Source organism: Notolabrus celidotus, chromosome 22 (assembly GCF_009762535.1).
Source record: "Notolabrus celidotus isolate fNotCel1 chromosome 22, fNotCel1.pri, whole genome shotgun sequence".
Lineage (NCBI taxonomy): Eukaryota > Metazoa > Chordata > Actinopteri > Labriformes > Labridae > Notolabrus > Notolabrus celidotus.
Window position 1 is genome coordinate 14,625,971 of NC_048293.1, and position 22,997 is coordinate 14,648,967.

At 40.0% G+C, this 22,997-nt stretch overlaps 4 protein-coding genes across 5 annotated transcripts in view; 2 read left to right on the top strand and 2 right to left on the bottom strand.

Moving 5' to 3' along the window:
* eml5 (EMAP like 5) overlaps positions 1-6,670 on the top strand; it is a 42,449-nt gene extending 35,779 nt beyond the window's left edge. For both annotated transcript variants that reach the window (XM_034675852.1, XM_034675853.1), the window contains 15 exons: positions 30-108; positions 392-521; positions 668-766; positions 1,218-1,238; positions 1,624-1,797; positions 1,879-2,087; positions 2,333-2,490; positions 2,658-2,772; positions 2,858-3,046; positions 3,137-3,309; positions 3,847-4,009; positions 4,097-4,200; positions 4,304-4,457; positions 5,267-5,367; positions 5,454-6,670. In XM_034675852.1, coding sequence (XP_034531743.1) covers positions 30-108; positions 392-521; positions 668-766; positions 1,218-1,238; positions 1,624-1,797; positions 1,879-2,087; positions 2,333-2,490; positions 2,658-2,772; positions 2,858-3,046; positions 3,137-3,309; positions 3,847-4,009; positions 4,097-4,200; positions 4,304-4,457; positions 5,267-5,367; positions 5,454-5,490 — 1,906 coding nt within the window. In that variant the 3' untranslated portion in view covers positions 5,491-6,670. The remainder of the gene's footprint in view (positions 1-29; positions 109-391; positions 522-667; positions 767-1,217; positions 1,239-1,623; positions 1,798-1,878; positions 2,088-2,332; positions 2,491-2,657; positions 2,773-2,857; positions 3,047-3,136; positions 3,310-3,846; positions 4,010-4,096; positions 4,201-4,303; positions 4,458-5,266; positions 5,368-5,453) is intronic.
* Positions 6,671-7,852: 1,182 nt separating this feature from the next.
* On the bottom strand, positions 7,853-11,153 carry isca2 (iron-sulfur cluster assembly 2). Its single transcript, XM_034674735.1, has 4 exons — positions 11,028-11,153; positions 10,644-10,821; positions 8,674-8,789; positions 7,853-8,567 (listed from the first exon to the last, which is right to left on the bottom strand). The coding sequence occupies exons 1-4, from the start codon at positions 11,084-11,086 to the stop codon at positions 8,393-8,395; spliced, it is 528 nt and encodes a 175-aa protein (XP_034530626.1). The 5' UTR covers positions 11,087-11,153; the 3' UTR covers positions 7,853-8,392.
* Positions 11,154-11,404: 251 nt separating this feature from the next.
* Positions 11,405-15,339, top strand: LOC117806065 (NPC intracellular cholesterol transporter 2-like). Its single transcript, XM_034674736.1, has 5 exons — positions 11,405-11,537; positions 11,792-11,895; positions 13,924-14,031; positions 14,119-14,291; positions 14,788-15,339. The coding sequence occupies exons 2-5, from the start codon at positions 11,814-11,816 to the stop codon at positions 14,872-14,874; spliced, it is 450 nt and encodes a 149-aa protein (XP_034530627.1). The 5' UTR covers positions 11,405-11,537; positions 11,792-11,813; the 3' UTR covers positions 14,875-15,339.
* A 2,378-nt stretch (positions 15,340-17,717) lies between these two features.
* gskip (gsk3b interacting protein) lies at positions 17,718-22,997 on the bottom strand. Its single transcript, XM_034674584.1, has 3 exons — positions 22,877-22,997; positions 18,928-19,173; positions 17,718-18,836 (listed from the first exon to the last, which is right to left on the bottom strand). Exons 2-3 carry the CDS (start codon positions 19,168-19,170, stop codon positions 18,678-18,680), a joined length of 402 nt encoding a protein of 133 aa, XP_034530475.1. The 5' UTR covers positions 19,171-19,173; positions 22,877-22,997; the 3' UTR covers positions 17,718-18,677.

The following is a 22,997-nucleotide window of genomic DNA, read 5'->3' on the forward strand; positions in this document are numbered from 1 at the left end:
AGCTGTCTTATCCCAGATGTCTGTTTCAGGCCTCCAGTCAGCAGAGCGCTGCCACAGCCGGAGAAGTTGCAGACCAACAATGTTGGCAAAAAGAAGAGGCCCATAGAGGTAAGAAAGGACTCACATTCCTTAAGAAACACAGTAAACTAAAGATATATACAGAGGTTGTTTAGATTAAAGGAGTCTTGTCTCTGTCAGGGCAGCAAAGACTCAAACTGCTGCTTCTTAATGTGATTATTTCAGCTGAAGACACTGTGTGCTCGTCCAGCCACTCTGGGGACTGAGTGCTCTAATCAAATAACGACACTGCACTTCAGCTCTCAACATCTTAGTCGTCATGGTGCTGACCTTTCTGACTGCCTTGCTGTCTTTTTCTGACGCCCTCCCTCAGGACCTGGTGTTGGAGCTGGTGTTTGGTTACCGTGGCAATGACTGCCGCAATAACGTGCACTACCTGAACGAGGGGGCGGATATCATCTTCCACACAGCCTCGGTGGGCATTGTGCTCAACCTGACGACCTGTGAGTAGACGGAGAAGGACGCTCCACTCTCTGGTTACTTCTTGTAAAGCAAACATCACACAGGCGTGTTTCATTTGGTATCTCTATGTGGTGTGTGTTTGTGTGTGTGTGTGTGTGTGTGTGTGTGTGTGTGTGTTTTCTTCCAGCCTGCCAAAGTTTCTATGTTGAACACAGTGACGACATTTTGTGCCTGACAATCAATCAACACCCCAAATTCCCCAACGTGGTGGCAACTGGCCAAGTAGGTATGTTTGTGAGACGTTGACCTCCTGTGTCATCAGCAGCCTCATTTTCCTTCCCTGTTTGCGCTGCTGTGAATTGTGCAGGATGATTATTGTACGCAGCAGATGGCCATACGCCTCTTTCAAGTTTGTCTGTACAAAAAAAAGCAAGTAACGAGCAAAATTACCATTTTTGAATACATGAATAGTTGAGGGACTGCCACACAGGCTGCATCTCTTGGACACAGAACAGCTCTGTACTGGCAGAAATATAACAGTGGAGGAAAATTCACATTAATAAATAGAACGATAAGATATACACAGATACATTTTAGATAACAGATGAAATAGTACTTCATTTTCTTATTTTGATACCAACAGTTTTTGTTGACAGCGTCCACCTTTAGTCAAAAAGTGCCAAAAATATCAAAACTTTGTTTGTCGTGTCAATAACTTGGATTTTCCTTCTATCCAGGTGATACTGGTGACATGTCAGGTAAGGACATTTCAAAATCAGTCTTCACATGAGATAGTTTTTTGACTGATGATCATCTTTATGTTACTGCCATCTTGTGGCCACTTGATTTACAGATTTTATAAAAGGAAAACCTCTGGAAGTATTTGTGCTTTTTATAGATTTTGTAACATTAAAATTTAGTTAAATAATACATGAAAGTAACTTTCTCAAGCCTTGTCCATACTTCTAGTTTTAGGGTTTCTTTAACAATTGGGACAGAGTTGTTGAAACAAATTAAACCAAGACTCCCAATAATAACTGAATAATTAGCTTAGGGTTTATCAGTGTTGTGAGTCAAGACTGTGTTGCCACATACAAGCCAAAATGTATTCAAATGATTACATCTTTCCTTCCCGTCCCTCAGCCACGTCTCCATCCATCCATGTGTGGGACGCCATGACCAAGCAGACGCTGTCAGTGCTGCGTTGTTTCCACGCCGGTGGAGTCTGCTCTGTCAGCTTCAGTGCGACAGGAAAACTGCTGCTGTCTGTGGGTCTGGACCCTGAACACACTGTCACCATCTGGAAGTGGCAGGAAGGTAACAAATAATCTTCCCCTTAAAAGCTTCCCACCACAAGTTTGAGATCACACTTTCATCACAGCAGTTCTTGTTTTTCAGGTGCCAAAGTGGCCAGCAGGATAGGTCACACACAGAGGATCTTTGTGGCTGAGTTTCGTCCGGATTCAGACACACACTTTGTGTCTGTGGGGATCAAACACGTACGGTTCTGGACGTTAGCTGGTCGAGCTTTGCTCTGCAAAAAAGGAGTGCTGAGCCACGTGGAGGATGCTCGGATGCAGACTATGCTGTCTGTAGCATTTGGAGCTGTAAGTGACTTCCAATCAATAATTTGAACAATTTCTATTTTTGGTCAAATATGTAACTGATCCTTACAAGACACCAGTTTTTTGAAATACTAAAAATGTGATTGTGCTCACTTTTATTACTCTTTACCACACAAGAAGCTAATCAGATGTCATACTGTCTGCTTGAATGTGCTGTGAATTGTTCTTGCCTTGCTTGCTCCGCTCTCTTAGGCCACTAGATTAGTGCAGATTTGTTTTCTTTTCAGAATAACTTGACATTTACAGGTACCATAAGTGGGGATGTGTGTGTGTGGAAGGAACACATTCTTGTAAGAATTGTGGCCAAAGCTCATACGGGCCCTGTGTTTACCATGTACACCACACTGAGAGACGGCCTCATCGTCACCGGAGGCAAAGAAAGACCGTAAGTGCTGCTTGGTCACATTTCTATGATGCATTACAGAACATTAAGCTTCGGTTGTGATTACATTTTAATCTTTATTATCTTTGAAGGGATTATTGCGATTAAAATTGGAGAGAAAGGTATCACAGTTAATTTAAGGGTGAAACATTCTTCTATTTCCTCAACAGGTCAAAGGAAGGAGGGGCTCTGAAGCTCTGGGACCAGGAACTAAAACGCTGCCGAGCGTTTCGATTAGAAACTGGCCAGATCATAGACTGTGTTCGCTCTGTATGCAGAGGAAAGGTAGGATTCATATTTCACTCAATGAAACATTCTAGTTCTCAACCTTCTTCTGTATTTAGAGATGTTTTCCTCACTCCTGTGTCAGGGTAAAATCCTTGTGGGGACCAGAAATGCAGAGATCATCGAGGTAGGAGAGAAGAACGCAGCCTGTAACATCTTGGTGAATGGACACATGGACGGGCCGATCTGGGGACTGGCCACCCATCCCTCCAGAGACGTGTTTCTGTCTGCAGCAGAGGACGGCACAGTTCGTCTGTGGGACATCCCAGAAAAGGTCAGATGATTTAAGATCAGATGATTCTTTTTATTCGTGAAATATTGTCACTCACTGGTGTGTTGCTTTTCATGTATGGTGGGGAAACAGAAGATGCTGAATAAAGTAAACCTGGGTCACCCGGCGTGCACCATCGGTTACAGTCCTGAGGGAGACATGGTCGCTATCGGCATGAAGAACGGGGAGTTCATCATCCTGTTGGTTGCCTCCCTCAAAATCTGGGGCAAGAAAAGAGACCGGCGCTCTCCTATCCAGGATATCAGGTAATGAGAGCAGAGCGTGGCAGGTACTCAAATGTAGTTCAGAGGTAATGGCTACCATATTGGACTTACACTGACTGTCGTGTAGGACAGGGGTTCCCAAACCTTTCAGCCTGGGACCCCCAAAACATAGGTGCCAAAGACTTGCGACCCCCACTGTCCCTCAAAGTGATTTAATGTGGCTTCATTTAGCTGGTCTGCAGAAAATTAGTCTACCTATATGAACATGTGGCTGTGTTTCCTGTGCCTTGATGAATTAACCTGCTGCTACTGATGCTTTTGAAAATTAACTGAAAATTAAATTATCTTCATAGCAGAGCACAATCCACATGGAAAAGCTCTAATTACATTACAGCTTCAAAAGTTGCTGTATCAGCCTCCATACTCATAACAGTTACATTTTCCAAGCAAAAAGAGAGCAGGCGTTGTCTTAATAATCCTGTATTAGTTGGGCTCTGCTCTGGAGACTTAACTGGGTCAAATCAGCTCTACATACTCGAGCAGTAGGCAGGTGTTTTCTAACACTTGTCTTATTCACAGGTTCAGTCCAAATTCACGTTACTTGGCTGTAGGCTCCACTGAAAGTGCGGTGGACTTCTACGACCTGACGCTCGGCCCGCAGCTGAACCGCATCAACTGCTGCAGAGACATCCCCAGCTTCGTGATGCAGATGGACTTCTCTGCTGACAGCACTTACGTCCAGGTAAACACCAACAGTGCAGCGAGAGGTCAGTTTGTCTCAGACATGAACTGGCTGTGTGATCTCCTAACCCGTAATGTCTTGAATCAGATCTCCACAGGTGCTTATAAACGACTCGTGTACGAGGTGCCGTCTGGGAAGCAGGTCACAGAGCAGATACATATTGACAGGATAACCTGGGCCACCTGGACAAGGTGAGAGTCCCAGACTGACATGTGTGTCAGAAAGGTAATATGGAACATTTTCAGACACTGAGTCTGAGCTGAGAAGATAACCACTCTCTGTCCCTGTCTCCAGTGTCCTTGGGGACGAGGTTGTAGGGATCTGGTCCCGTAACACAGACAAAGCAGATGTCACATGTGCCTGTGTGTCACACTCAGGCCTTAACATGGTCACAGGCGATGACTTTGGAATGGTAAAGCTGTTTGACTTTCCATGTCCAGAGAAGTTTGTAAGTATGATTTTTAAATATTATCAATATTGTTTGTTACTTTGTCAACTACATTACATCATATGTCTCGTGATAATATTTTCTGTATTTAGAATTTCTCCCTGCACTTTTTCTGAGCACTGCTGAAATCATAAAGCTCTTTCTATTGTATCGAGACTCTCTCTCCACCCAGTTATGAATTCCATATGTTCGAGGGCTGACCCCCACAGGGCAGTTCACGTGTATAATTCTTTAAGACACACTACGATGTGATCCATACGAGGATATTTAAGGCCCAGGTGTGCATGGACTTACTGATTCATTGACTTCTGCCTGGTTTTCTCACTGGTGTCTTATAGGTTCCCCATACACAAAGGATGTGTAACTGGGCAGAGAGATAGTTCCAATATGATTCAATATGATGAATGAGGACACTCTCCAAGTCCAAGTCGTTTAAAAAACTGATCCAATCAATGTTAACTAGTGAAGCCATGCACACCTGGGCCTTAAATACCCATGCATGGGCCCCATAGTGGCCTGTCTTAAAGAAATGTCCACATCAACTGACAGGGGTCAGTCCCTGTACATATGGAATAAATAACTGTGCAGAGATATTCTCTTCACTCAGAGAACAAGAGTTACATCATAACAGAACATTCAAGCTGACAATACAGTCACCATGATGACTATCTGACTGTATATCATGTTTTAAGCTGATATTTTTGTGCACAGTAATACAATGTAAAATTTCCGCACCATCACATGACCAGTTCTATCTGCTGCAGTTTGAAAAATGACCACTTGGATCATGTGCATGTGATCTGTTTTAGGCCAAACACAAACGCTTTATGGGCCATTCTGCTCACTTGACTAACGTACGCTTCTCAAACGGAGATCGCTTTGTTGTGAGTGCCGGTGGAGATGACAGAAGGTAAGCTCCAAATAATGACAGAAATATCAAATCGCTTTGCCTTAAATATTAAAGAGATTCATCCTTTCCTTCATGTGCTTTTGTAGTCTCTTTGTGTGGAGGTGTGTCCATGCCCCTCACTGAGGAGCACACTTGGAACATCCCGCCTCAGAGTCTCCCAGCAAAAGATCCTCAGAGGAAAAAAAAAACTGCTTTAAAAGAAGAAGAGGAGGAGGAAGAGGAGGAGAAGAAGACTGGCAGCTTGTAAATGAGATAATGTGTTGATCTGACTTACTGCCTCAAAACTAGGTGCATGCATGTGTGCAAGGCTCATTGTCATATCAGCATCATCTGATTGTGAACACAAGCAGATAGCATTCAGCTCTGCTTTTACATCACCTAAAAAATCTCTCTCATATCCAGTACGTGCATATCATTTCAGTGTGGGATTTTTTTTATGAGCCTACATGTCCTGAATGGCAGTTTTTTGCCACTTGGCAGGTCTATGAAATTGTGTTACTGACAATGCCATTTTTTAAAAACATGTAGCAAACTGAATTGGCCTTAATCTGAGTGTTCAGTTTATGAGGGGTTTGGATTTTTTTTGTAATCTTTTAGAGTTTATTTTGGGATCATGTGCTCATTTTTTTTTTTTTTCTATTTTTACTGGTAATTCCAAATCCTGTGGCCTTTCTCCTGAATGTAACATCCACTGTTATGTTCTGGATGTCAGCATGCCAAAGCATACTATGCACTGTACACCTGACCTGGTCACTGTGTTACCCCGATGGTTCATTTATGGTTTGTGTACGTGGTTGTGTTGTTGACTGGTTGACCTCAAACCACCCCTCTCGGCAGTGTTTCCCTTCATGACATGTTAAACAAGTGCGTACTTGTGTGAGGATTTGTTTGTGGTTCGTAGGTGTGCATGGCTTACAGGAAGACAATCCGTCCAAACCAAAATTCCTCAGAAAACAAAAAAAGAAGAGCTGTAAATTGATGTTTCAATGCACTGTCGCAAATCTTTGGGTCACTTTTCAGTGTGCTGCTATGACGTATTATTGTTGCATTTTCATGAATATGAACAGTGTGACTTTTCTCAACAGTGGGTTAAATGTTTTGTGTAATCAGATATATTACTTAAATGGAATGTTTTATCAGAGAGAAATTATGAAAAGTGCAAAAACATTTTGCTTCTAACTACAGACTAACTACAAAAAAAGTTGCTGCATATTTTGATTTACATTATACCAGTGTAAATATCATTTGTACATATTCTTTTTGTACATTTTTTGTGAGATGTTTCTTAAATTCCACTTTAATAAAAAAAGCAACCATGGACTTGAGTTGTTTACTTTGATTCATAAAACACAACCTTGACAAGAGCAGGGTTTCCCAAAGTGTGGGTCGGGACCCCCTGTGGGGTCACGTTACACAAATGGTGGGTCGTGAGATGTCTTCCAGATTTCTTTTAAAAAGTCATCTAAAAGTAGTACATTTTACCCATCATAGTAAATGGTAAATGTACTTGTGCTTATGCTTTTCCACTTTCTTGAAATGATCAGAGGACTGTTCCTTTAATTTCAGCATAATCTCAGTGTGAGCTGCACAAATAAGCAAAGGTGATATTTACAGCAAAAGAAGGACAAATATAGTGTTTGCTCAACACAACATTCTGCAGCAGCAGAAGTTTAGGTGGTGATTGGCCTCCATCACCTTAACAGACAAGGATTATCCATAAATTGAGAAATTACAACACCTCTCATCTGCACCATTCATCTGAACTGCATGTAGGCCCTCTCTCCCCGGCCCCCTCTCCCTTACTACCAGGAGCTGCAGATACTGACCACTCAAAGCACTTTCCACTACTTGTCACATTCACCCATTCACTCACCGCTGAACATCAGCGGGAGCCATTTGGGGTTCAGTGTCTTTCTTAAGGACACTTCGGCATGTGACTGCAGGAGCTGGGATCAAACCGCCAACCTTCTGATTGATAGACAACCAACTCTACCCACTGAGCCACAGCTGCCCGATTGAAATAGAAAATGTTATGAGCTTTCTGCCTTTCTTTTTGCCAGATGACTCATAAGTTTAGGGTTAGTGAACAGTTAATTATCAAAAGCATCAGTAGCAGTTGGCTAATTCATAACAGCACAGGAAACACAGACACATGCTCATATAAGTAGGCTAATTTTCTGCAGACCAGCTAAATGAAGCCACATTAAATCACTTGGAGGGACAGTGGGGGTTGCAAGTCTTTGGCACCTGTTTTGGGGGTCACTGGCTGAGAAGTTTGGGACCCCTGGAAAAGAGCACACATTTAAGACCTGAAGTAACATTTGTAATGAAACAATTAGTAGTCAACTTACCTTTTGTCACTTAAAAACAAAGAGACACTTAGTGCTTTCATTCTAAGGTATCAGAATCAGAAAAGTCATCATGTGACATGATGACTTTTTCAACATGCCAATTTGCATACAATTAATGAAAACGAGAGGAAAGATGTTTCTGCAATTCAATCAATTTTAATTGAATTTAGGTCAAGCAAATACAATATAGTCACTCTTTCTATGCATAGATATAGCCTATTTACATTTTTACACACAAAGGCAGTTCCCCGCCTTGAACACTTAAAGTGAGCCTTTGTCTTTCTTTCGTAACACATGACATCACAGATTGATAATGTGGCTGTAAATGAGCAACACTGATTTTTAGCTTGCTAGATGTTGTAAATGATGCGAAGTGAATTAGAAATTAAAAAACACCAGAGTCAGATCAGTCAGATGTGAAATGATACCCCAAGTTACCAGTTTAAATGGTCCACCTTTGCCCTTTAAAGGCATTCCCAGTTGATGACCCTGCAATTAATTCTATCTTTTTGAAAATTGTAAAGTTAACATTTTGTTGACACAGAGGTTTTGTGTCTGTGTAGTAACTGATAAGGCTCGAGTAGATTGGAAAGCACTATAATGAGAGGTGTCTCATATATTCCAATAAACTGGTAAATCAGGGTATCAAGTGAACTTAACACAGAGAAGTAAGGTTATAGTTTGACAGAGAAGGAGCTGCCACAGGAGCAGCCATGATCCGCCTGAGGATTCTTGAGCACCAGGAAGGCAGAGCGGATCAACTCCTTGCTGAAGTCAATGGTGGCACCTTTCACAAACTCCAGGCTGTCCTGATCCACAACAATGCCCACCCCTCCCTGCTCAAATACCCTGAAATGCAGGAAGGTGAAAAATATGATCAGATTGAGGAAACTCATGAAAACAGAAGGGATTGCTTATAACTTTAACTTTTACAACTAGATCAGTGATAGTTTACCGGTCATCTTCACTCCTGTTATTATCCACAGAAAACTTGTACTGGAACCCAGAGCAGCCTCCTCCCTCCACGTGTATTCTCAGGTATTCTCCTGTCACCATGATCTCTCCGAGTCTCTGTGTTAATAAAAGGGGGATATGAACATGATGCATGTGGAGCAAAGCACAACAAGTCATCACAAAATTATTATGGTCATCACATTTCTCTCTCCGAGCAACACAGAGGGACTAATGCATGCTTTTATTACCAGCAGGCTAGACTACCGTACTGCTCTCCGTTCTGGTCTTCCAAAGAACACAATTAACAAACTGCAGTTAATACAAAATACAGCAGAAGAGTTTTAACGAAGACCAGAAGGAGAGCACACATTACGCCTGTTTTAAAGTCTTTACATTGGCTTGGAGGATCTGAGGGGAGCTGATAGAGATATTGAGACTTTTAAACGTAAACTAAAAACGTATTTATTCAGTCTGGCTTTTATGTAGGGTTTAACAATCTTATTACTTACTTTTTCCTGTTATATTGATTTAAATGTTGCTTTATTATTTTACTAATTTTAACTGCTTATCTTGTTTTATTTTTATTTATTTATTCAATCATTGATTTATCTTAATTTATCTACTCAGTTTTATTGATATTTTTAGCCTTAATTTTATTTTCAACTCTTATCCTTACCATTTTTAAATGTATTTATTTTAACTATTTATATTCTGAATATTAATTCGACACTTTAACTTATTTTAATTACACATATTTTATTGTTGTCGGTGTGCATTAGTCTCTATTTTAAAATATTTTTTTTATATGTACAGTTGAAACCAGAAGTTTACATACACTGTATAAAAAACACAATCTTTTTTATCTCACTGTCTGACATTAAATCAGACTTAACGTTTCTTGTTATAGGTCAGTTAAGATTACCAAAATTATTTCTATTTGCTAAATATCAGAATAATGAGAGAAATAATTTATTAGAGATTTTAGTATTACTTTCTTCAAAGTCAAAAGTTTACATACATTTCCCTAGTATTTGGTTGCATTGCCTTTAAACTGTATGACTTAGGTCAAACGTTTTGGGTAACCTTCCACAAGCCTCTCACAACAGTTTTCTGGATCTTTGTCCCGTTCCTCCTGACAGAACTGGTGTAACTGAATCAGGTTTGTAGGCCGTCTTGCTGGTGTTTATACTTGCATATAATTATTTGTACAGATGAATGTGGCACCTTCAGGCATCTGGAAATTGTACCCAAGGATGAACCAGAGTTGTGGAGGTTGACAATTCTCTTCCTGATATCTTGGCTGGTTTCTTTTGATTTTCCCATGATGTCTCACAAGGAAGCAGTGTGTTTGAGTTGTGCCTTTAAAATACATCCACAGGTGTGCCTCCAGTTAACTCAATAGTTGTCAAAAGCTTCCAGAGCCATGAAATCATCTTCTGGGCTTTCCCAAATTGCTTAAAGGCACAGTAATCTTAGTGTATGTAAACTTTTGACTTTTAAGAAAGTAATACTAAAACCTCTAATAAATTATCTCTCTCATTATTCTGAAATTTAGCAAATAGAAATAATTTGGGTAATCTTAACTGACCTATAACAAGAAAAGTTTAGTCTAATTTAATGTCAGACAGTGAAACAAAAACAATGTGTCTTTTTATACAGTGAATGTAAACTTCTGGTTTCAACTGTATATATGTCTTTCCATTATTTTATTTCTGCTTCTTTCTTGTTTTTCAATCGCTGTAAAGCACTTTGAGTTGCATTTGACTTGTATGAAAGGTGCTATATAAATAAAACTTGATTGAATGATTGATTGAATGATTGATTGATTGATAAAGAAACACAGTTGATCCAAAGCTTTCAGTACTTATCTATTTATCTATGGACTTGCTTCTTCATTTATGCACACCATCTTTCAGATTGGATCTTCAGACATGAAAGGGCTTTAATGCTTTGTTATGTATGTCTGCTCACCTTCACACATGACTCAGTGAGATGCACTTTCTCTTCAGATGGATCTGACACTGCTGCCTTCTCCTGGGTGGAGGCGCTGCTGTAAAGCTGAATCCCCGTTGTGTGGGGGGGTAGGGGGGTTGTGGGAAGTCGGAGTAGATGTTGCCCCACATTGCTGTTGTTCAGGAGAGCAGATGACCTGTAAAACATTGACACAGTCACATGACAGCAGGAGGACTTAAAGCGTTATTGGCACTGCTGCTAGCAGGACGTAGCGCTCAGAGCTAGCCTGCTAACAGCCTGGCAATAATCTAACATTCAGCATTCTAACGCTTCTGAACAATGATGTATTATTTTCAGGGGGACTCATAATTATATCAACGTCACACGGATAATCAAACATACCTAGCAAGGCTCAGAACTCTTGACTTTGACGCAGCAATCATAGCTCCTGCGAATGACATCTTCCATAACAACTGTGGATAAGCCCCGCCCCTAACCGTCGTCAAGAGACAAATCTATTGGTTAAAACTCTTGCGTCACCTGGAAACGCCCATACACGAGCATTCGATTCGTCAGTTAACCTGCCAATCAAAGGGTATTTCCGCACTGGGATAAATTCGTTCCTGAGTTTTGTCTCTCAGGCACAGCTCTCCCATACTGTTTTTCACCAAAAGAAGATTAATGAATTGAATATAAAAAATAAATATAGTTTAATGATAATTAGGTTAATATACTACATGATGTATTTTCAGGCTATTCAAGTATTTAGCTTCCTGTCAGACTACACTTCGGGTTAGAATACATTACTCGCCAGACATAAATGGGCGTCACTTGGATCTCGTGATACAGGGAAATAAAACGTGCCAAGCGTTTATTATTCTCACTTCATGAGCTGACGGAAGCACCTCAAAGGTACAGTGTGTTCGTTTTAAATGTCCTGAGCCTCAGTTAACAGTTTGAGTAAGAACTCTTTGTGTTTATGTTGCTTACTAAAGTGCCATGGAGTGGACGAGAAGGTCTTCCGCGTTGTGTTAAACTTTTGAATCACTGCAACTCTCAGGACGTTTTGGGGGAGACAAGAAGTCATATGATTCATAATTTCTGCTGACAACTCAAACTCAGTTTGGTGTGATGGTCTTAACTTCTCTGTTTCCTTGTGTTGTTAGGGTAACACGGTCAGAAAGAAACATGCATGTCCAGACGGGTTTCATCGTTTTGCTTTGTCTAATGGGATTCACCTGTGCGGAGCCGGTGAAATTCAAGGACTGTGGTAAGGACTGTTAGAATAAAAACACTATTTATTATAATGAAAGTTAATATTTACCACTTATTTTCCCTCTTTAGTTCACCAAGGACTAGAAATTGTGTGTTGATAGTGTTATTTAGGTGTGAGTTTACAGGAAACCAAAATGTCACATTAATGGAAAATATATTTCCTACACTAGTCATCAATTTTAAGACAAGGCAAATTTATTTATGAAGCGCTTTTCAGCTATAAGGCAATTCAAAGTGCTTTACATAAAATGATCAATGCAGTTAAAAATCAGCTGAACATTAAAAAACATTTAAATGAAATTAAAAAGTCATTAGAAATCGTAAAATCATATTAAATTGTCAAGAATAAAAAGTTACAGTTAGATAAATAAATAATTGATATTTGATTTAATTAAAAGCAGCGGCAAACAGAAAAGTCTTCAGCTTTGATTTTAAAGTTTTATTTGATGCATAAAAACTAAAGGATGCCTCGCCCTGTTTAGTCCGCACTCTTGGGACAATAAGCAGACCTGTCCCAGATGACCTCAGAGGTCTGGATGGTTCATAGTGTGTCAAGAGGTCACTAATGTATTTTGGCCCAAAACCGTTTAGTGCTTTGTAAACCAACAGTGATATTTTAAAATCAACTCTCTGACAGACCGGTAGCCAGTGTAAAGACTTCAGAACTGGAGTGATGTGGTCTACTTTTTTGGTCCTTGTTAGGACTCGAGCAGCAGCATTCTGAATGAGCTGCAGCTGTCTGATTGATTTCTTAGGGAGTCCTGTAAAGACACCATTACAATAGTCAAGTCTGCTGAAGATAAATGCATGGACAAGTTTTTCCAAATCCTGCTTTTAAAATGCAGTACACACAGTTTTTTCCACTGATTTAAAAGTTGCCATCTAATTTGTAAAGTTTTTATCTGCTGCAGTGTAAAAATGTCTTACTCTCCTCTAAATGTAACTGAACACACAATATTAAATCTCCTTCATGTGCTCAGTCTTTATTTTTCTTTTTTTTTTCCAAAGCTCTTCAAAAAGTTCAGAGACAGTTTTAAGAGTGGTCAGAAACAAAGCACAAAGTCATAAGATATCCTAACTTCTTACTTTTGTAATGTTGGTCAAGTTGGGGAAAAAAAGAGAATCTGGATTCAATATTTCCCATAGTTAAACTGAAGTGTCTTTATAACATCATTTAGTTATTTTTTCTCTCTTTGGAAAGCTTCCTCCAGGCCGTTGAAAAGATTATAAAGCTGACTAGTACACTCGTGACTAGTAGACTAAACTTTCCATGTGTTAACACAAATTTCAAAGCCACTTTTTAAACTTGACATCTGTAGGCATAGCTGAATGAACTCAGGTTGTTAGATGGATTATGTAGAAATAGCTTTTGGAATGTAAAAAATGTGTGGTTAATGAGATAATCCAATGCTTAAATTCATAAATAAATAATCCCTAAAAATTATTTCACATTACATTATATATTTCTGACTGCCCTGCTGTGTTTTTATCTTCAATCTGCTTTCTAAGACTGTAAAACATCTTATTATTGACCTAAGAATTTGGGTACTTGATACTCTAGAGAGAAAATGATTGTTCAGAAAGTATTTCACTTTCCCTCGACAAAAGGCCAAGCAGGCTTCATTTTCTTTTTTCTATATCTGCTTTGCAAGTTACTGCAAAGTAAAAATTTGAAGCTCATTATGAGAAAAGCATTCTTTAAATGTACTTTTTTAGTTTTGAACAAAAGAAATCCAACGTTTAAGTTCAAACAATGTGTGGTAAAGTGTTTAAATTCACCGTTATGTCACCAATGAAAGAATGAAAGTGAGTCAGGGATGTTAAAAATGACATTAAATCTCTATAATTTTATATCACACAGACTTTTTCCTTCTCTACTTTTAATCCTCAGTGAACTGTAATCTGCAGTCACTGAGCCACGTTCATTTGGTTTGCTAAAGTACGAAGCAGTGAGTTGGATTGTAACCATTTCCTTTTGTGATTCATTTGTCACTGTACATTTGTCTTCCATGTTTCTCCTCAGGCTCAGCAACAGGCAAAGTCACCATAGTCGACATCAGCCCTTGTCCCGTGCAGCCGTGCCAGCTCAAAAAAGGAGGATCCTACACTGTTAATGTGACGTTCACAAGTGGTGAGAGCATTTATCTTTAACAGATGATGAGTTCAGTTTCTAAACTTTTGATCTCACTGTCATGTTTGATTTTTGTCTTTATGGTAGATGAGCTGAGCCAGACAAGCACAGCAGTGGTTCATGGCGTTATCGCTGGAGTCCCCGTCCCCTTCCCTATACCCAACCAAGACGGCTGCAAATCTGGAATCCAGTGTCCCATCCAGCCACAGCAGACCTACCACTATATTAACGCTCTGCCTGTGAAGACTGAGTATCCTGCAGTAAGTATTATATGTGACCTCTTCCTGTACTTTTTACATATACTCCTGTCTGCATAGAACAAAACAAAGTTGTGCTGGATTTCAATTGAGATCAGTAAAGGGGCGGTGTGGCTTATTAGTAGAGTAGGTCATCTCTCTCAATCGGAAGATCTGGGATTCAAACAAAGGTCCAGCTGCTAACACGCTGTAGTGTCCTCGAGCGAGACACTGAACCTCAAAACTGCCTCTGGTGGCTGTGGATTAGTTCTGCTATCAATATATGAACGTGGTGTGAATGTGACATGTAATGTAAAAGTGCTTTGAGTGTTCAGAAGAAAAGAGAGAGCGCTTTATAAAAAGTTCCTTTTTGACATTCAAACCTATTCCACTCAGACCGTCTCTGTGATATTGATCTAAGGCCTGGCTGTGAAAACCCTATTTTTCACTTCCTCAAACTTTTTTTTTTTTGTATCGTGTTGTCACACTGTGTTCACTCTCCTCTCTTCTGCATTTCTAGATAAAGCTGGTCGTGGAGTGGGAACTGAGAGACGACAACAAAAAGGACCTTTTCTGCATACGGTTCCCTGTGCAGATTGTGAGCTAAAGAACGTCATTACTTCTGATGCGTGTTGTGCTATTTTTTTTTAAAAGGGATTCAGCTTTGAGTAAAACCAAAAGAAGAATAAGAATGACTCTGAATATCTCATTTTACTCATTCAGCAAATTGATTTTTAAGTTGCCTGTCACTAGTTTGCAAGACTTTGCGACTCACACACTTTAAACCCTGTTAAAAACAAACAGCTGATTATCGCTGCAGTCGAACTCGGCCACTTTTAAGAGCTGTGGATGTGAAACGATGAGGTTAATGTTTCTATGATTGACTCATAACTACATTCCATTACAGTGCAAAAGTCTTGTCTCACTGGCTGCTGTGTAGTCCGTAAAGGTACATAATGTGCTAATAAAACTTTTGTAATATTTCTAACTAACTTTGTACTACTGTGAGACATGTCAAATTTGAAATATGAAAGTGAAAATGAAATAAATTTAATAAAGATAACTGACGTACCCAAGTTGTATTTTTGTATCAATCCTATTCCTCTACTGCTCCACCAAACTCAACTTACTCCTCTCAGAAAACATACATGACGATGCATTCACCAGCTGAGTAGTGAGGAAACTCAAAACTCTTTCCTCCTTTTCAAAGAAAGTTTAACTTGGGTAGTTAAGACCAGACATCCACACCTGGCCCTCACCTTGCACCTAAATGAACTTTACATCCAGATCTTCCCTCACGAGGTCGTAGGGGAGAGTGTCATCGTTCTGAGATTTTACTGGTCTGAGCAAAAGCCAGCAGTGAGGTATAACTGCAAGGGATGGAAAAAGTGTCAAGTTTACTGACTGCAGATTTAACACTGAAGTATGGGGATCATAATTCAGTCACGTGTGCAATAAAGCAGGATTTTAAAGCTGCTGTAAACATAAAACCCTTCGAATGAGTTTAAAATGTTGTTGACTGAGTGATCCGTGGGACCAGCTCAAGAAAGTACCAATAACTGTTAGAAAAAAATACACAAAAGTGCTTCATGGACATGTAAGAGTTAATATCCCAATAGACTTCAGCATTGAATAAGCTTTCCCAAGTTAAACTAAATACAGTGTTCTGGTATATAAGTATAAATAATGAATATTATTGTATTACTATTTGACTCTACAACACTGTCATATTTTAAAAGACATTTTGGGGCTTTTACTCTGTTTCTTCAGAGAGGACAGGACAGTGGATAGAGCAGGAAACCAGGAGAGAGTTGGGGCATGACGTGTGAGAAAGGAGAACTATATGTGCATGCAACTTAACCATAAGTCAAAGTCATACCCTTAAAAGATAATCATGTTTTTGGATCAAATATTTTCGCCATAAATTGTCACGTATCAAAATACTTCAGTCAAATGTAAATTTGCATAAACCGTACATACAGTGGTCTCATTCAACTACCGGAAACCACACAGTAGAGTTAACAAATTCTTTACATTCCCTGATAGCTAATCAACAATGAGTCAAAGGGAAGCAAATATCATGACCTGTGGTGTTTAACTTTCTGCATCAAAAAGGCTGTGTGTGTGTGTGTGTGTGTGTGTGTGTGTGTGTGTGTGTGTGTGTGTGTGTGTGTGTGTGTGTGTGTGTGTGTGTGTGTGTGTGTGTGTGTGTGTGTGTGTGTGTGTGTGTAGTATTTAATCACACACACATTCCTCCAGAGACTGTAACTAAGGTTGGTTGAAACTGTTTTTTCTTTCACTTCCTTAAAAATACTTGTTCAACATTTAACTTCTTGTGCAGATTTTGGGGCTGAAGAAGCACCATTATTATAGGTAAGTGTTGTATTTGTTGAAAGGGATTCAGCTTTGGTACAAAACCAAATCTTAATGTAGCTGGTTGTGAAGATCTCATTTTAATGAACTAATTTCAGGATATCTGTCACCAGTTTGCAGTTGTTTACCCCTTACACTTGTTAAATCCTCTGAAAATAAAAAGGGACTGGCTGCTCCAGCAGGTGTGAAATGATATTTGTTGGTTTGAAACAAGTCATTTGTTTGGATAAAAGGCATCTCATGAGTGCTGATATACAGTACAACAGCACTATGACTTAAATGTATATATCACATCACACTAGGTGTTCTGAATACATTTTATTGTTTTGTTTTTTTAAATATTTTTGGGCATTTTTGCCTTTAATGGACAGGACAGCTGAAGAGAGACTGGAAATGTGGGGAGCAGAGAGTGGGGAAGGACATGTAGTAAATGGACGAGGCTGGAATCGAGCCTACGACCTCTGAGACGAGGGCTATAGGCTCTGTACATGGGGCGCACGCTTAGCCACACAAAGCCCTGTTTCCACCAAGCGGTTCAGTTCGGACTGCTAGGCCAACGGAACCCCCTGAATACATTTTATTAACATCACCGCAAAAAGTGTGCTTGGGTAGTGGTGCCGGTGACCTAGCGGTCTAAGCATGCCCCAGATACATAGGCTATAGTCCTCATTGCAGGGGTTGCTGGTTCAACTCAAGGCTGCAAACATTTGCTGAATGTCTTCTTCAGCTGTCCTATCAATACAGGCAATAAAACCCAAAAATATAACTTAAAAAAGAAGAAGAAAAAGTGTGCCTGGGCCACCAGTTCAGCTCAGAGGTTAGATGGTGCACCCATGTACCAAGGCTGTAATTCTCCAAAGGTGGGCAGCATGAGTTTGATTCCAATCTGCAGCTCTTTGCTACGTCATTCGCCACTCTTTCCTCCTGGTTTCCTGCTCCATCCACTGTAGAGGAAGCATACATGTAGATGTACATGATACAAAATATTTGGGGCTCCCAGTTACAGTCCTCTTCTTCCCAACTTGTTCTGTGGTTAGAGTGAGGTGATTAAATAAATAAACAAGGATAAAATAAGAGACTGATGTGTTTGAGACTTTATTGGTCTATGCAAAGGCCAGCAGCAAGATAGTGTAGGAAAACAAAAGGATAAAGTTTACTCAAATTAACACTGAAGTATCAGAATCATAACCCGGTCACATGTACAGTAAACCAACATCTTCTTTAGGCAGCTATAAAAGTCTGACACATACTGTGCATCCTGGCAACGTGTTCCAAAAATTGAAGACAAGACTACAACACAAGTATCTTTAAATCATAATTTAAACCTCCACAAGGATAGCTTCTCTACTTTTACAGGAGCAGCTAGAAATGAAAGCTTGAGTTCCAATACACTGTGCAGTATGCAGAGAAAAATGATACCATGTGACGTCACAGCCCCACAAAATACATTTTCTTTCTGTTACTAAAAGGTTAGGAAATGAGTTTCTTTTTGTACTTTTGAACCAAAAGTCAGTCATTAAGGCAGTTTATATGAGTTAAGCTGATGGAGGATAGCTTTGGCTCTTTCACACCTGCTAAATAAGAACCAGTTGTTCATATATGAGTTCATAGCTTTAGTGCAGGCAGGGTGGAGGGTGGGAACTGGATGAATACTTCATAAGAATGAGCTGCTGCTTTCTTAGATCATTTTGACAGGTACAAAAGGTGCAGAATTCACAGTCACAGAGGTGTAACGTGTGGAAGCAGGAGGACCTTTCCACAGTGAAGTCAACAACACAATGTTGCAACAGGACCCCACACAGCCATTCCCTAGCAGTCACTAAGCTAACATGGAGTCATTCGATGGTATGAAAGTCAGAAGAAAGCAGAGTGGATCGGGCCGGGTGGCGCCCTCTTTGTAGTGGCAGCTAGGCAGGTAAACGTCACAGAAGAGGCTATGATATTTGAGCAAACTTGGTTATTTAGCCCGTATCCAAATGCACCCACATCCTCAGCTTCTGTTTCATTTGAACAACTAATGCAGTGTCATGGTCCTATTTATTGTCCGTTCTGCTTCAGCCTCTCGAGTCGCTGCAGCAGAGCATTTCCAAAAGCTTCTCTGTACCCGGGACTCAGCGTGTCCAGAAGTGAGTAAACAGTCTCATGATACTGGGTGCTCATATCTTCATCCACTTGATCAAAGGCATAGCCCACCACCTGCAGAGCACAGGGATGTGTAATCAGACTTTCAATATTTTGAAGCAGGCATAAACAAAGTGAAAACATTAGAAAACTCTCTGTATCTTACCCTCAGTCCTGCCTCGGTCAGCTCCAGGCAGTACCGGTTTCCCTCTCTGGTTTCCACGTTAATGTAAGCCACGTCCAACGCACTGCTGAGACTGTGCGACACGTACATTTCAGCGACGGCAAAAAGAACATCACTGACGACGGCTTCTGCTTCCAGTCTCATGTCTTTGACGTCGCAAAGCTCGACACAGTCCTCATCAAATGAAGAGATGATGGACTCTTCAGGCTGGCAGTCTATCTCCATCACCTGGAACCAAACAATAGCTTAATTGACATGATGTCTATGATGAATGAATACACAGCAGTCCCACTAGGACTGTGTTAAACACAAGCAGCTACAGGCGGACTGAACACCCTGGTCAAGTATTATCTTTACTGAAATAGATGAAGTGAGATGATGCTTTTTAAACACCTGGTCCTGTACCTTTAATCAGTATTACAGCTGCAGTGGTCGTATAAGATATTTATAAAAGAGGCCACATGATGAAGGAAAAAGAGAAGCATGACAAACCTGTGAGTTCTGTGGTTTCTATGGTGTTATTTTTAATATTTCACTTCCTGCATGGCTGTGTGAGGAAAGGTTAAACCCCCATCAGGAACTTAATCATCTTGGAGCAGCTTTAGTTTTCAACTTGAGTTGTACAATCACACACATGCTGAACAAAATCCACAAATAATAACAAATATTAAAACAGACTCTATTTCATTTATCAATTTTAATGTATTTATTTTTATTTGATTTATTTATCCCTGAAAAACCTCTCAACAATGATTTACTGCTCTATTGTCCCACCACTTCAATCTGTTTGATTGACGTGTATTCTTTTAACCTCCTGCGTTGCATTTTGTTTCCCATTGTTAAAATTCCTCCTCGTTGTCATTCGAAATCTTTGCCATGTTATTTGAACCATGCTTTGTTTGTCAAAGCACTTTGTAAACATTTGTTTTTAAAGGTGCTGTATAAATAAAGTTATTATTATTATTATTATTATTATCATTATAAGGTCAGATATGTTTCCAGAGATGACGGCTAATGCTGCCATAGCAATGCTGAGTTGGCTAGACATGGTTTCACAACACTTTAACATCGACATGTATTCCAGTTTTTGTTGTATTGCGTTACACCAAACCTAGTCCTGTTTTACAGCATTCTATCCTGAAAGTATGTACCTTCCTGAAAAAAATAACACACTAACAGAAACCAACTCATTCTGACTTGAAGAAACGCCTCTTCTGTTTCTGCACATCCAGCTTTAGTGTTTATTTTAAAGCAGCGGTGCATTTGTTGAGCATGTTCAATCTTGTTCTGTCCAGCTCATGTCAATGAGGGCTCTGTAATGCATACCAGTAAGAGCATTTTTCCTGCATGTCAGCTGTGGCCTGTTTCTTTGTCATGTTTCATTCTGTTTGCTGGATGCCTTTGCAGGGCAATGAACTTAAAGGAACAGTTCAGATTTTTTAAAGGTGGAAGAACACAAATAAGTCACATCTATTGACGAGTAGTTCATTCAACCCCACTTTTAAAAAAAATAGTACAATCTCTTTAATCTCAAGCATGCCGCTACCTGTATTATACCTGAAATGCAGTATGCCAGTTTTATGAAGAAAAAGAAAAATACAGTATATTATTATGGCTTCTATAAGAAAGGCCAGAAGTTGACTAATCAACACAAAAATGTGATAACATTTTTACAATCTGATTACCCAGATTAGAATTTGATATTGAAAACCATAACCATATTTGGCATTTCTCACATTCTTTACACTGGATTTATAGAGCTGAATTGGATTTATCAACAAAGAAGACTTAAAGGAGAAATATTCAGATTATTTGACGAAGTAAAACCAGCAATACCAGTATGAACAATGCAAGAAGACGCACTGCAATATATTTTTTTCTTGCAGAAGTATAATCATGAAGTTGTGCAGCCGTATTTAATGAAATTAAAAGTAGAGGGTTGAAGAAAGATGTCCCCCTGTTCTTAAATCACTTTATATTGGAGGATTATTCTGCTGCATAAATGAGTATGTTGAATCTTAATGTTGGACATGGTCAGAGTGAGGCTGGTTTTATACATTTCCCATGGTGTTGACTAATCTGATGTGTCAGTGTTCATAATCATGTGTTTAGTTTTTTAAATCCAAAGTGACTTAAAATAACTGCTTTCATATATATATGGGGGGTGAGTATATTATATTATATAAGTGGTATATTACTTAGAGATTATACTGCACTCTCTGCCCTCTCTCTCTATATATATACACTGCTAAAAAAAATAAAGGGAACACTTAAAAATTACAGTGTAACTCCAAATCAATCACACTTCTGTAATATCAACCTGTCCAGTTAGGAAGCAACACTGATTGTGAATCAATTTCACCTGCTGTTGTGCAAATGGAACAGACAACAGGTGAAAATGAGAGGCAATTAGCAAGACAACCCCTATAAATGAATGGTTCTGCAGGTGGAGGCCACAGACCATTTCCCTGTCCTCATCCTTTCTGCCGGATGTTTGGTCACTTTTGCATTTTACCAGTGCCGTCACCACTAGAGGTAGCATGCGGCGGTGTCTGCAACGTGACAGAGTCTGGAGACGCCGTGGAGAACGTTGTACTGCCTGCAACATCCTCCAGCATGACTGGTTTGGCGGTGGTTCAGTGATGGTTTGGGGAGGCATATCCTTGGATGGCCGCACAGACCTCCATGTGCTAGCAAGAGGTACCCTGACTGCCATTAAGTACCGGGATGAGATCCTCAGACCCATTGTTAGACCATATGCTGGTGCAGTGGGTCCTGGGTTCCTTCTGATGCATGACAATGCCCAACCTCATGTGGCTGGAGTGTGTCAGCAGTTCCTCCATGATGAAGGCATTGATGTTATGGACTGGCCTGCCCATTCCCCAGACCTGAATCCAATAGAGCACCTCTGGTGCATCATGTACTTCCATCCAACGATGCCACGTCGCACCACAGACTGTCCAGAAGTTGATTGATGCCCTGATCCATGTCTGGGAGGAGATCCCTCTGGAAAACATCCGTCGTCTCATCAGGAGCATGCCCAGATGTTGTAGGGAGTGTATACAGGCACATGGAGGCCACACACACTACTGAGCCTCAATTTGAATTGTCTTGAGGAGTTTCCACAGAAGTTGGATCAGCCTGTGATCTGATTTTCCACTTTGATTTTGAGTATGATTCTGAATCCAGACCTCCATGGGTTAATGATTTTGGTTTCCATTGATCATTTGTATGTTATTTGGTTCTCAACACATTCCACTTTGTAAGGAATAAAGATTTTCAACAGGAATATTTCATTAATCAAGATCTAGGATGGGTTGTTTAAGTGTTCCCTTTAATTTTTTGAGCAGTGTATTTATATCTATATCTAGAAATAAAGTGACATGATTTAGAAGTGAAGAGGTACCTTAACTGTGTACTGAAATGCAGTGTAAATGCACTGTTACTTCTGCTAGCCCCCGTGAACAACCCATACAATAACGTTGATACTACATGTCAAATACAACAGAAAATCAACATTGCAGCGACATCTTGAGGACTCAGTGTACTCTTCTGTAGCCGACTGGGGCAAAAGATGTCTGGTTACTGTGCCTACTGCTTACAGATATCACAGATAGTAAGTATCCAATGTGTGAGTGTCGTGCAAATGTTAGAATTCGCCTATTTTGTGTGAAAGACTGACACAATCTACCTCAGCAAACTTGGATACAAGCATGGCTAGCATAAGGTACCTTAACAGGGTGAACTCTGAGGAACTAAGCCCCTGCATGCTTCACGGTTACGTTAGCATAATAATGAAGCCCCCCCTGGAACATTTCAATTTATCATCATATTTAAAATGAACATAAACATAAAATAACAAAGATGGTCAAAGGTTTGTATTATAATGTTCATATTCTCATTTCTGAATAACTGCGTTCAATTTTCTCACCTCCTCGCTGGTTGTGTTCTTCCGGCTTGTAGAAGCTTCGAGTCCCCTCGGAGCTTTTCGGAGCTCTTCGGAGAAGGTTGTACGGTGGCCCTGAAGTGCAAATACCTAAACACAATTTTGC